At 35.3% G+C, this 15,341-nt stretch overlaps 1 protein-coding gene across 1 annotated transcript in view; it reads right to left on the bottom strand.

The window, feature by feature from the left end:
• CHD5 (chromodomain helicase DNA binding protein 5) overlaps positions 1 to 15,341 on the bottom strand; it is a 584,561-nt gene that overhangs the window by 121,382 nt on the left and 447,838 nt on the right. Inside the window, exons 22-25 of the mRNA XM_053690398.1 lie at positions 15,084 to 15,201; positions 7,671 to 7,795; positions 5,637 to 5,868; positions 1,683 to 1,724 (exon numbers count right to left, since the gene is read on the bottom strand). Of these exons, the coding sequence (XP_053546373.1) occupies positions 1,683 to 1,724; positions 5,637 to 5,868; positions 7,671 to 7,795; positions 15,084 to 15,201 (517 nt within the window). The remainder of the gene's footprint in view (positions 1 to 1,682; positions 1,725 to 5,636; positions 5,869 to 7,670; positions 7,796 to 15,083; positions 15,202 to 15,341) is intronic.

Here is a 15,341-nt window from a genome sequence, read left to right as displayed (position 1 = left end):
GCTGTGCCTTATCTCCTTGGGTACATTTTACCCTTTTTTGTTTCTCTATTTTAATGTTGTAGGTTTTTTCCTTGGTCTAATTTTATACAGTATATATATATAAATTATTTATAGATATATACAGATATAGATAGGAATATATATATATATAAAATACATATTCCCCTATGTAAAGGACATTGGAATTTGAAATATTTACAGTAAATACACAGTATTACACTTTAATAAATATGAATATTGCATAAATATGATTTAACATGTTTTAGCTACTTAACTGCAAAGGGCTCTAATACACTTATATATTTGTCTATATATGTGTATAATATATATATATATATATTATATATATATATATATATATATATATATATTATATATATATATATGTATGTATTTATGTGTTTATATGTGTATATATGTCTGTAAATACAAATATACTTATATTAATACATATGAACACACACACACATATATATGTATGCATATATGTATATATAGGATTACCCAGGTAAAATTACCCAAGTGGCTGTGGGTAAAGCCCGATGTACTGTAATTCCCCCATCTACACTATTTTTTTTACTTTCGTCTGAGGGGTTAAACGGAGGTGCCCTGCGGATCCTCTGGCATCCACCCCAAGTTAACCCTGAACCCCCAGGCGGAGGCAAAAAAGATAGTGAAAGGGGATTTATGATCTTACATCGGGCTTATGTGTGTATAAATATATATACATATACAAACATGCATACATATATATACACACTCTTAAGCAAAGAATAATATGGGAACAAAGCAAAAATAAATTGTATGCTCTTTTAATGCCATACATTTGATAAAATGCAAAAATGTTAGAGGGTTGTTACACTCAAAATTGGGGCTGTGGGGGATATTTATCAAAGGTCTGGCGGACCTGATCCGACAGTGCGGATCAGGTCCGCCAGACCTCGCTGAATGCGGAGAGCAATACGCTCTCCGTATTCAGAATTGCACCAGCAGCTCTTGTGAGCTGCTGGTGCAACGCCGCCCCCAGGGAGGTGTCAATCAACCCGATCGTATTCGATCAGGTTGATTTTCGGCGATGTCTGTCCGCCTGCTCAGAGCAGGCGGACAGGTTATGGAGCAGCGGCCTTTATACCTACTGCTTCATAACTGGCTGTTTCTGGCGAGCCTGCAGGCTTGCCAGAAACACGGGCCCTCAAGCTCCCATTCGGAGTTTTGATAAATGGGCCCCTGTATCTGAATTCTGAGTATAGTGGGGGTTTTTTCCCTGCAGCCCCATAGTTTAGCTACACAGGGTTTGCTAGATCAGTGTAGGAGGTCATTTATATCTGTTCCTAACTGGCCACATATAAACCTGGACAGCAAAATGATGAAAGGGTTTTATAAGAAAATGGCAGTAAAGTGGTTTTTACCAAACCTATCTTGTATGCAGTTCTTTTGCAGTGTAGTGCTTAATTGCTGATATATAAATAATACTTTTCCTTTTTAAGCAGTGTTTTAAGATACCACAAGATAATGAGTTACTACTTTTTGTGTGTTTGTGCTTCCTAATGGAATGCACTTTTTTATTACAACTTTTAACATAATTAAAAAAAAAGCTTGAGAAAACACAAGCAAGATTTTCTTTAACTTTATTTTTTTTTATCACAGAATAAAAAAAGGTTAAAGGTCACAGTATTGCTCACCAGTTTTCTTGTAAACTGCTAATGTGCCAGTATTATGGTCTGCTGAAAAAAATAAGACAACAGGAATAAGTGAAGGGAACAGATACATGTAATTTTTTTTTATACATTGATTTCCCAACCAAACCCAAGTATTTTAAAATCACCAATACAAATGGATGAAACTTGTAATTTTTTTTCTGATTAATTCAATGAGCTGACATGTTGAAATTAAAGGGAGACTCAATCAAAATTAAACTTTCATTATTCAGATAGAGCATGCCATTTTAAACAACTTTCCAATTTACTTCCATTAACTAAATGTGCACAGTCTTTTTATATTTAAACTTTTTCAGTCACCAGCTCCTACTGAGCATGTGCAAGAATAAGTGTGTATGCATTTGTGAATGGCTGATGGTTGTCACATGGAACGTGTATGCATTTGTGATTGGCTATAAAAAAAATACCATAACCTTTTAAAATTGTCAGATAAAAAAATCTACTGCTCATTTGAAGTTCAGACTAAGTGCTATTAGCATTGTCTTGTTATCTTTGCATTTGTTGATTATGCAAATCTAATGTGTTGACTGGTCCTTATAAGTATTTTTACAACATATAAATAAAAATTACAATTAGATCATGTACAAGTCTGCATGCGAGAAGGCATATTTCTAAAAAAAAACAAAACCATACTGTTTGTAAGTTAAACGTTATCACTTGCATCAATAATGTTTAGAATTTTATGCAAAAGAATCACCAAATATGTTCATACAAGTGATTAAATTGGGTGTTGAAACAAGTAAAGAAAATCATATTTGTGTACAACTGATATTGCCATATCTATCGCTCACATGGCTGATATGGAGTAACTACCTCACTTTGTCATTGGTGAATTCGAAAAAGATTCAGCAAGCTGGCAATAGAGAGAAATTTTTCCAGCATAGAACATTTATTTTTTAAACACGAATCCATTTTAGTGGAATCAAATAAAATAAAATAAAAACAATATTGTCCCATTAAGCGGACAACACGAAAAGACTGTATAAAAATAAATAAGAAACAGACGTTTTAAAGGGACACTGAAACCCAATTTTTTTTTTCATGATTCAGATAGAGCATATGCAATTTTAAGCAACTTTCTAATGTACTCCTATTATCAAATTTTCTCATTCTCTTGTATCTTTATTTGAAAAGCAAGAATGTAATTTAAAATGCCTGCCCATTTTTGGTGAACAACCTGGTTGTTTGTGGCGTGTATGGTGGATAAATTCACCCACCAATAAACAAGTGCTGTCCAGGGTTCGGAACCAAAAAATGGCTGGCTCCTTAGCTTAGATGCCTTCTTTTTCAAATAAAGATAGCAAGAGAACGAAGAAAAAATGATAATAGGAGTAAATTAGAAAGTTGTATAAAATTGCATGCTCTATCTGAATCTTGAAAGAAAAAAATTGGGTTTAGTGTCCCTTTAAGGGATATAACACTTACATTTAAAATACACAGTAGTGGATTTGAATTTGATTAGAAGCATTTCTGCAATACTTGCAAAAATGATTTTTAGACAAATAACTGTTTTTCCTGACTGTTTAAACTACAGTGACATTTTAAAGGGACGTTGAAAGCTAGTTTACTAAAGCGGGCACTTCAAGTTTAAAAAAATAAATAAATACTTTGGTGCTACCTGCATAAGACATGTTTTGGATTCATTTAAAGTGATGGAAAATCCTAGCATTTAAAAAACGCTACGTTTTACTATCACTAAAAAATAAAGTGCCCACCTTCATTCATCAGTTTAAAAAAAATAGATGAAAAGTTGCCTTTATTTCGCTGCGGCTTTACTGCTAAGCATAGCGGCTCACAGCCCTGCTCATTTTTCAATGAGGTGACGTTTCCAGCTCTTAGCCAATAGCTGTGCGTGGCTACAGCATAATGCCTATGGGCCTGCACAGCTATTGGCTAAGAAATGGGAATGTCACCTCACTAAAAAAAAATGAGTAGTGCTGTGGGCCATAGAGTCCACTTAGCTAAGTAGAGAGCAGCGGTGAAATAAATACCATCTTTTCCAACAGTTTTTTTTTTAAACTGATGAATGAAGGTGGCCTTTATTTTAGTGATGGTAAATCCTAGCGTTTTTGAAACGCTAAAATTTAACATCACTTGAATAACCTCCATATTTTAATGAAGTAATAATGTTTGTTTGTTTCAAACTTGTCTCATGGCCACTTTTCTTTTTGTTGCTTATCACAGCATTGTTTCACCTCCATAGCTCTCACCCTGCTGGATTGTGTGGGAGTTCTGACCTTGTTTTTGGTGTAAAAGAAAGAGTTTTTGGGAAAAGCAATAAGTTTGCTATTTGTTGAAATTAAACCCTTAAAGGGACAGTAAAGTCATAATTAGACATTCATGATTTAGACAGAGCATATCATTTTAAACCAGTTTCCAGTTTACTTCTATTATTTAATTTGCTTCCTTCTCTTGTTATCCTTTGCTGAAAGTTTTATCTAGGTAAGCTCAGGAGCAGCAAATAAGCTAGGTTCTAGCTGCTGATTGGTGGCTGCATATATATACCGACGGTCATTGGCTCACTCATGTGTTCAGTTAGAAACCAGTAGTGCATTGCTGCTCCTTCAACAAATGATAACAAGAGAATGAAGCAAAGTTTTAAATTGGTATTTGGTGTACTGTGTTATGTTACAGGTTTTCTGATTGGTTTAATGGGGGTATGGAGTCACATATTGCCTATCAGTATGACCAAGGATGTTTGAACAGCCTCGGTTTTCTGAAGATTTTAGATCATCTGGACTTGTATACTGTATACGTCAACACTTTCCTTAAATCCCAGGACCATTAAACAGTTACTATAGGATTTTAAAATGTGTTTCAGTTGTTAAGTTTTAGAAAAAAATGTTGAATACATCTAATTTTCTTTTCTGTCTACAAATACAACTGTTTTCCACATTAGCCAATGAACATTAACACAGTATGGGATGTGAAATAAATGTGATAACAAAAATCATAAAAGGAAAACCAAATAAAGTTCTGAATCAAGGATATGTCTGTGTCCTCTGGATGAGTTTTTCAGCTTGTTAGCATTCCTCAGTGAGATCCCATAAAAAAGGAAACAGAAGATTGCAACATAGTGTGAATCTGTAATGGCACTTTGAGGAAGTAGTTGTTTTGTAACAAATGACTACTCACATTTGTTGGAGCTTTCCACTAAGCTCAAGGAGATTCCTTGACAAAGCATACCAGCGAAACGGACGTCGGAACTGAACTGTTCTATATTGAGTTTTATTGCGTCTCTACACTAGCCAGGACACCTGGGGGCTTAGCGCTATTGTCTTGCTACTAAAAAGGTTTTGGTTTCAGCGGTCACACTCCTGCTGATCCATTTACCTCTTTGCAAGTTGGCGATTTGAAGCATTTGTTACAGCATATCTGCTTTTGTACCCTTACATTGTGGTGTTATCAAGGCTTATGTGACGCTTTTATATATTTTAAAATAAATTTGTATCCAAGTTTTGCCTAGTGTACTGTTTTCCCATCAGTATAAAGTGGGAGTGCGCATATCCTTGAGCTTAGTGGAAAGCTCCAACAAATGTGAGTAGTCATTTGTTACAAAACAACTACTTCCTCAAAGTGCCATTACAGATTCACACTATGTTGCAATTTTCTGTTTCCTTTTTTATGGGATCTCACTGAGGAATGCAACAAGCTGAAAAACTCATCCAGAGGACACAGACATATCCTTGAATTCAAACTTTATTTGGTTTTCCTTTTATGATTTTTGTTATCACATTTATTTCACATTTTTTTCTTTGTGATATTCGGTATATTTATTGTAACAGTATGGGATGTGCACATGCATTTTCTGCTATTTTATGTCCAAGTTTAATAAAAAAATAATGTTCTTTCCTATATATGATGGATTCTTTTTTTCTTTCCTTGTCCCTTTAAGCATTTTCATCAGCTGTTTCTCACCTTCCATATCATCCTTGAATAGTTCTTCTGTTCCAAATTTTAAAATATCATCCAGCTCTTGCTTAGTCATGGATCCTGATTTGGATCCAAGTCCTGGACGGACAACCAGGTGAGTCAACATCATCTTCCTCTTTGCAACCTGAGTTATTCTTTCCTCTACAGATGCTCTTGTCACAAATCGATATATCATGACTTTTCTATTCTGCCCAATTCTGTGAGCTCTGCTGAAAGCCTACAAAATGAATTCTTACTCATTAAATTAAAAAAATAAAGATGCAAATATACCTTATACATGCTGCATGGATGGTCTCTAACAATTTGTTTCTACTTCTTACTGTGATGGTTATTTTTGCTTAGAGCTAAGGACACTGGAGAACTTAGGAAGGAAGCTGTAGGGTGGTGAATATAGAGCAGAGATGGTAACCCTATGGTGCCAGTGCCCAAGGTGGCACTTGTTTCAGATGTGCTGGCACCAGGGGTGAAACTACCATTGGTGCAGCAGCACCATGGCCCACGTACTAGGGGACCCCATAGTAGCAGTCTATACATGGGCTTGTGCAGAATGTGTACAATTCAAATGTAGGGGAGCCTTTTATTAGCGCAAGTTTCAGGTCTGTCAGTCCATTCATCCATCCGCCAAATCATTATATAGAACAGCATATATTTTATTTCTATTACTTGCTACTGAGTTACCTTTGGGGGGGCCCAAAAAAATGTTTGCACCAGGGCCCTCTATTAAGTAGGTCCGCTACTGACTTGCACTTTGTCTCTAGGCAAGTACTATACTGCTTAGTTTCCCCAATCCAAGTATAGTATTGAGGTTATTTCCCACTGCCCTCTAGTCATGGGTGCAGACATGTTGAAATCTAGTTTTCACTTCATTTCAGTGCTGATCTCTTTGTACATGTGCAGTTTCCTTTAGAAACCGGCAATGTAATCTAGGTTCCATAATCGCAGCACCCATGATTAGATGAAGATGCATGAAATGTATTTAGTGTTTAGTGTCCCTTTAACACATTATTGTACTTAGGGGAATACATAATATCTACCAGTAATTCGTCAACTGATATTATGCTTTTTAAAGGAAAATGTATTTGAATGTTTTTTTAACATCCCTTTAATTTTTTTTTTTTTTAAAGGTATCATTGAGCACTCAAGAGAATTTTGAGATGATTATTTCCAATATTAAAGACAATGGCCTCTATTTATCAAAGTCTGGCGGACCTGATCCAACAGTGCGGATCAGTCCGCCAGACCTCGCTGAATACGGAGAGCAATACGCTCTCCGTATTCAGCATTGCACCAGCAGCTCACAAGAGCTACTGGTGAAACGCCGCCCCCTGCAGGGGGGTGTCAATCAACCCGATCGTACTCGATCAGGTTGAATTGCGGCGATGTCTGTCTGTCTGCTCAGAGCAGGCGGACAGGTTATGGAGCAGGGCGGTCTTTAGACCGCTGCTTCATAACTGGTGGTTTCTGGCGAGCCTGCAGGCTCGCCGAAACACGGGGCCTCAAGCTCTATCCGGAGCTGATAGATATGCCCCATACTCTCCTAGCCATACTCATCAAATGATTCCTATATTGAAACTTTGCTTGCATTTTGTTGTGTACCTGTTTTTCATTTTATTATTATACCAACCAATTTCACATTGAGATAGATAGATAGATGATAGATAGATAGATAGATAGATAGATAGATAGATAGTTAGATGTAGACATACAGACAAGATAAGATAAAAAGATAGATAAAAAACATATATATTATACATATTATCTCCAGTTAGAGTAAGATAGATAGATAGATAGATAGATAGATAGATAGATAGATAAACAGACAGACAGATAGACAGTCAGACACTATATATAGATAGACAGACAGAAAGACAGATAGATAGATAGATAGATAGATAGATAGATAGATAGATAGATATGTTAGAAAGCTAGATTTTTTAATTAAATAAACTAAAATAGCAAAAAATAATTTTAAATGCAAATTTTAAAAGACACAAAATGACAAAGCAGTTCAGTACTGACCTGTATATCATTGTGGGGGTTCCAATCTGAATCATAAATAACTACTGTATCAGCAGTTGCCAAGTTTATCCCCAGACCTCCAGCTCGTGTGGACAGAAGAAAACAGAACTGTTGGGCTCCGGGAGCTAAAAGCCAAGAAAATGTCACTTTATGATTATCAATTAATATAACATTTTGCGTAAGACACAAGACACAAATACAAATAAAATGCACAGTAATAAAAAAAATACAAATGGAAACTCAATTTTTTCTTTTTGTGATTCAGACAGACCATTTAATTTTTAAAATTTGACTTCTATTATCAAATTTGCTTCATTCTTATGGTATTCTTTGAGGTAAGTAACGAAGTAACGTGCACCTGTGTAGAGCACTAGATGAGCACTTTTCCTGCCATGTAGTACTCCAGACATGTACGCTCCTGAGCATACCTCCCTGTTATTCCACATGCAAGATTAAGGGATTGTGATCCCGAAACTTCGCATTGTTATGCTGCTGTTTATGCTTCAATAAAAGATTTGTTATTAGACATATGGTGCTGTGGAATCCTGAATTTCTGTTTTTCCACAAAGGATACTAAGATAATGAAGACAATTTGATAATACAAGTAAATTGGAACATTGTTTAAAAGTGCATGCTCTCTGAATCAGATGTGCTTTATGAAAAGTTTAAAGGACATTAAACGCTAAATTGTGTATTCAAATCAAACAGACAAGTATGGACATATAATATATTTATTTTGCAAGGCTTAATTAGGAATAGATAGCAAGCAATCAATGTGTAGAATGTTGCAGGGTTAGGTTAAGGATCCTGTAGGATCCACTCCAGCCTCCATCATACACATTATTATAGTGACATAAAACATTTTGGGCTAGATTATGAGTGGAGCGCTAACAGGTTTATCCTAAGTAGAAGAGATTACATAAGGATGAAACCTAGGTTTCAAGATGGAGGTTCTAAGTTTGTTGAAACAGGGGAGTAAAGCACAACATTTTACAGAAAAAGAGAACACATATTTCAGGATGTTTTTTTTTTTTTTACTACACCCAATTAAACATTGTATATCACAATCAAATTATTTAAAGGGGCATGAAACCCAATCTTTTTCTTTCATGATTTAGATAGAACATGTGATTTTAAACAACATTCCAATTTACTTATATTATCTAATTTGTTTTGTTCCCTTGATTTCCTTTGTTGAAAAGGATACCTAGGTAGGTAAAGTACTGTGTGATGTAGTGCCTACATCTATTTTGCTTAAGGGGTTTATGTCTCTTTAATATTGTGTAGTAAAATAAATGTATGCTAGAGTGTGTCCTACAGGACCCTGAACCAGGGTTTACAACATTCTACACATTGATTGCTTGATATATATTCCTAATTGGCCACAGCTAACGAAATATGAATATCATATTTAAGACTTTCGCAAGGAGTATGACCCTGGAATGCAAAACCATGCAAATTTTACTTTCAATGCTTTAAAATGATGTATTTTGTATGCAGAATGCTTGCAGTGCATAATATATTCTGACTTTAATGCCCTTTCAAAAATAAATTTTGCTGAATATTAAATTAATTAAAAACTAAATGAATTGAAGTGGTTATTTCTAGTGAAGTAATTGCTTCTCGGTTCCTTGGCTACTAAAGAATGGCAGAACAGATTATCCACTTGAGATTTGTTCTTGAAATCATTCATTTCTATAGAATAAATGTAAATAACATCCCTTGTCAAAATCAAGCATATTGGCGAATCAACTGGAAAATATGGTCACCTGCTTTTTAAAATCACAAGAAGCAGCATAAATAAAAGGTGTATGTTGTCACATATGTCAAACTTATATTGGCGAGTTGATTGCTCCAGGATACGTTTGTGCATTTTCAAGTCTTCATCAGGCGTATTGTGTGAAATTACCATTAAAAATACAGGTAGCCCTCAGTTTACGCCGGGGTTAGGTTCCAAAAGGAATGGTTGTAAATCGAAACCGTTGTAAATTGAAACCCAGTTTATAATGTAAGTCAATGGGAAGTGAGGGAGATAGGTTGCAGGCCCCTCTCAAAATTGTCATAAGTAACACCTAATACATTATTTTTAAAGCTTTGAAATGAAGACTTTAAATGCTAAACTGCATTATAAACCTAATAAAATAATCACAAAACACAGAATATATAATTAAACTAAGTTAAATGAACAAAAACATTTGCTAAACAGCATTATAAACGTAATAAAATAATCACACAACACATACGTCACTTGCATTTTTCTGAAAACAGTTCTTCCTATGCATTCCAATCTGGACTGATTTATAGACAGGAAGATCTTCTTCCTTTGAAATCTGCTCGATAGCTCAGGTCTGGTTAAACTGATTAATTTCAGTTTGCTTGGCTTTGCTGCAACACAAGCAAACAGCTCCACCTACTGGCTACTTTAATAAATGCACTGCTTCTCAATGCTTTTCAATAGCAGTCACATGACTGGAAAAAAAAGTTGTTATTCTGAAACGGTGTAAATTGAACCGTTTTAAAACGAGGGCCACCTGTACAAGCAAACGTGTTATCTGCCCCTAATTTCACTACAAAAGTGTCCCCCACTGCTTGCTAATGAATTGTGTTGTAAGCAATGGAACAAACAAAAACGCAACCACAGAAAAAAAAAAAGATCTACATCTTACAACTGTGCAAACATAATTAGATATAACCGGAGCATTTTTTTATAACAAATTTGAATAAATGAAAAATATAACCTTTCATATGGTATACAAGCGAAGATACAAGTATGTGTATGTTTTTGATTCAAATAAACATAATAATAATAATAATAAAAAGCGTTTGCACATGTTCTCCATTTTAGACGGACAGTCTAGTCAAAATTAAGCTTTCATGATTCAGATAGTGCATGCAATTTTAAACAACTTTCCAATTTACTTTTATCATCAAATTTGCTTTGTTTTCTTGGTCTTCTTAGTTGAAAGCTAAACCTAGGGAGGCTCATATGCTTATTTCTAAGACACCTCTTATTTGAATGTATTTGACAGTTTTTCACAGCTAGAGGGCATTAGTCCATGTGTGCCATATAGATAAGATAGAGCTTGCTGGGGAGTGGGGAGAGCAAAGTTAGCAAGAAGCAGGGGGCACATTTTAAAAATAAATTTCTGCAGCCAATACAAATTAGATTACTTTCAAAATCAAATTTCATATTTCGTTATAAAAATACAAGTAGCAGTTATGCATACAATAAGTATAGTAGTAATAGTAAGTAAGCAATACTAATACACAATCCAAAATTTACCTATGATATATATACACTGCATATATATATATATATATATATATATTTTTTTTTTTTTTTTTTTTTTTTTAAATTTACCCTAAAATCTTTCAATAACTAAGGGAATGGTAAAACACACTTCTTCTCCGCTTCAAGCCTCTTTGGGGTAGATTTACTAAGCAGCGTATGATGCTTTTTCTGCGTGAGCCTTCCGGCTCGCTGGAAACAGAATTTAAAGGAACAGTCAACACCAGAATTTTTGTTTTAAAAGATAGATACAAATTCCCCAGTTTTGCATAACCAACACAGTTATACTAATACACGTTTTACCTCTGTAATTACCTTGTATCTAAGCCTCAGCAGACTGCCCCCTTATTTCAGTTCTTTTGACAGACTTGCATTTTAGCCAATCAGATCTGTCTCCATGGTAAATTAATGTGCATGAGCTCAATGTTATCTATATGAAACACATGAACTAATGCCATCTAGTGGTGAAAAACTATCAAAATGCATTTAGATTAGAGGTGGCCTTCAAGGTCTAAGAAATTAGCATATGAACCTCCTAGGTTTAGCTTTCAACTAAGAATACCAAGAGAACAAAGCAAAATTGGTGATAAAAGTAAATTGGAAAGTTGTTTAAAATGACATGCCCTATTTGAAACATGAACATTTTTTTTACTTGACTGTCCCTTTAAGAAGCAGCGGTCTTAACACCGCTGCTCCTTAACTCGTCCGCCACCTCTGAGGTGGCGGACTGCAATCATCCCGATCAGATACGATCTGGATGATTGACCCCCCCCTGGCTAGCGAGTGTATCCTGTCGACATTTAGCGATGTCGGGCGGACATGATTCGCTACAGCGGATCATGTCTGTCTGATATTTAATAAATCTACCCCTTTATATTGGCCTTGAAAGGTTGTGCAGATGTGAAGACAGGTTCATATATGTGCAGTATCTCAGTGGACCAATAGATGCAGACCAGGAGTGCGCTGTTTCACTTTAGTCTATGTGGTGCAGTGTTAATTTTGACAGAAAATTTCAATTTAGTCTTAGTTTTAGCATTTTGACTAAAATGCCATTTTAGTTTTAGTCATATTTTAGTCATCTGAATTGTTTTAGTTTTAGTCTAGTTTTAGTCGACTAAAATCTAAAGGGTTTAGTTAAAGTGTAATGCATTATTTAAGCATTTCTCTATAATTTCCAAACTCATTACATACTCCAGGAGTAAACATAACACCTGTTATTATTTATGGTATTAAGGTTTAAACATGCAATACAGACACAGATTTAGCCGATGTGATATATAACATCTTTATTAAACTTAAAATTAAATAAAACCAAGTTTCATAAACAAACAGAGGTGCAACTTTATAATATATAAAAAAAAAACTGTAAACTGTATTGGCTGTAACGCTATTGCACATATTACCCAATATAAAGACTTTAACAGTTCTCTGTTAATAATTAAAACAAGTATAAAGTAACTCAACACAACAAAAAGTTTCTGCAGCTAACACAGGCACAGCATTAATTAAACCCATACTCGTGGGTTATGCTTATTTCTATAGGAAGAATCAATTGATTGTTCACAAATTTGAAAACATTTCGGCTATGAAATTAACACTGCTCTAGAACTTCCAAACTCATTATATACTCCTGGAGTAAAGGTTTATTAACCTGTTTTTATTTATGGTATTACGGTTTGAACATGCAATACAGATTTAACAGATTTAACTTTTGGGGTATATACCATGTCTGTATTTTAAAATTAAATAAAACCAAGTTTCCTACATTTTACAAAAGAGCAGTAATTAGATATGGATTGATTATAACACCTTGCATAAAGTGTTAATTTTGACAGCAAATTTTGATTTAGTTTTAGTCATAGTCTTTTGACTAAAATGTCATTTTAATTAAGTTTTAGGCACAGGGGCTGATTTATCAAATGTCTGTGCGACATGATCCGCTCAGCGGATTATGTCTGACAAACATCGCTGAATGCCGACAGCATACCATGTCGGCATTTAACATTGCACAAGTAGTCCTGTGAACTGCTTGTGCAATGCTGCCCCATGCAGATTCACGGCCAATCAGATTCGATTAGCCGCTAGCAGGGGTGTCAATCCACCTGATCGAATGAGATTGGGCTGATTGATGTCCACAGCCTCAGAGGCGGCAGACCAGTTAAGGAGTAGCGGTCAAGACCGCTGCTTCATAACTGCTGTTTCCGGCGAGCCTGGAGGCTCGTGCGGAAACAGGGGCATCAGGGTTTTTAGTTTTAGTCGTATTTTAGTCATCAGAATTTCTTTAGTTTTATTCTCATTTTAGTCTAGTTTTAGTCAACGAAATTAACACTGATGTGGTGGGCAATATCACACATGACTGCCTGTATCAGTTGGCTTAATTTTTTAGAAAAAAAAGCTTTGACACAGGGAACTGTGGAGGGATTTATTGTCACATATTATAAGAGTTTACAGAAACAAACTACAGATCACTAAGACAACATTAAAACAATGCACTGTAGATATTTGTTAAAGGGACAGTCTACTTGAACATTTTTATTGTTTAAAAATACAGATAATCCCTTTATTACCCATTCCCCAGTTTTTCATAACTAACACAGTTATATTAATATACGTTTTACCTCTGTGATTACCTTGTATCTAAGCCTCTGCAGACTGCCCCCTTATTTCAGTTCTTTTGACAGACTTGCATCTTAGCCAATCAGTGCCCTCTCATAAGTAACTCCACGGGAGTGAGCACAATGTTATCTATATGGCACACATGAACTGTGATTACCCTGTATCTAAGACTCTGCAGACTGCCCCCTTATTTTAGTTCTGTTGACAGACTTGCATTTTAGACAATCAGTGCAGGCTCATAAATAGATCCATGGGAGTGAGCACAATGTTTTCTATATGGCACACATGAATTAGCACTATCTAACTGTGAACAACTGTAAAAATACACAGAGATAAGAGGCGGCCTTAAACGGCTTAGAAATCAGTTTGAGTCTACCTAGGTTTAGCTTTTAACAAAGAATACCAAGAGAACAAAGCAAATTTGATGATAAAAGTAAATTAGAAAGTTATTTAAAATTGCATGCCCTATCGGAATCATGAAAGTTTAATTTTGACATGACTGTCCCTTTAAGTTGCATATTCCTTTAAGGCCATACATCACGCTATAATGTGGAAAAACTATTAAAGCATGTTCACAGCTGACTAAGTTGACTTATTTTATTAAGAAGCAGGGCTACATAATATACTCCCAATATACTTATATTAAACAACATGTCAGCTATGAGATGCAACAGTGAATAGTATTGTGCGATGGAACAGCCCCAGCATACAGCTGCACCACAGTCGCAACAAGGAAACATTAAAAAAGGCAGCTTTAGCCTTTCTTCAACACCAAAGTGGTCACCAAGACCATGCGCCTTTAGTCAACCTCTGAGCTCACACAGGCACTGGCTGGTCTCCATGTAAGCTCATGGATCAGCAATGAGTTTGTGCACTTGGTGCTAATGGGTGTTAAAGGGTAAAGAAACCCTTTTCTAGCACATGTTGCAATGCACAGTGTCTTGTAATAATATGCTGGGGGTGTCCCTTTAAGGTATTGGTAGCTATATAATCTATAAAGGGCCATAATACTCAAAAAAATACATGCTCTAATAACGTTGATCCAATCGGCAGCGCTAGTTATACAACTCAGCTGAGCAATTAGTGCTGCTCACTGGATAAATGTTAGTTTACGCCCGGGACTCATAGTGCTCTCTAGGTTTCAAACGGTACTTCTGCTGTGTGTTTAGCTTCTTTTCAGGGGTTAAACACATAACAGTGCAAGGTCGCTAGGTTGGATAAGCAACAGTTTCCACCCTGGACCAGCAGCGCTCTGCAGGTACCAAGCAGTACTTTTACTATGTGTTTAACTTTTTTGTGGGGCTTAAAAAAACAGCCATGCAGGGTTGTTAGTTTTAAAATGATCAGATTAATGTTGCGGTCTAACACATTTTATTTAATACATAGCAATACTCTCAATATTAGTCATACATATTACAACCACTTAGAAAAGTAGAAAATAAACAAATACACTTTTTATAAATGTAGCATAACAAAGTCACAGTTGCATTATAATAAGAAATTAGTACCATTAAACCTGTCAATTGCCTCTTGGCGTAGCCCTCCTGTGATTCCTCCATCAATTCGCTCATATTTATAGCCTTCATATTCCAGAAAGTCTTCAAGTAAATCCAGCATTTTTGTCATCTATAGAAGAGAAACATTTTTTTTTCTTGTATTTGACATTGCAATGTGATGCATTCAAAAAATGAAAAGTATTTCTCAACAGCTATATATTTAATTTTCATTTAGTTTGTCCTTATTTACATTGTGTTCAAATGCAGTCT

Source organism: Bombina bombina, chromosome 8 (assembly GCF_027579735.1).
Source record: "Bombina bombina isolate aBomBom1 chromosome 8, aBomBom1.pri, whole genome shotgun sequence".
NCBI classification, from domain to species: Eukaryota; Metazoa; Chordata; class Amphibia; order Anura; family Bombinatoridae; genus Bombina; species Bombina bombina.
The sequence above is the reverse complement of the archived record's forward strand: the minus strand, read 5'-3'. Positions and strand labels throughout refer to the sequence as shown.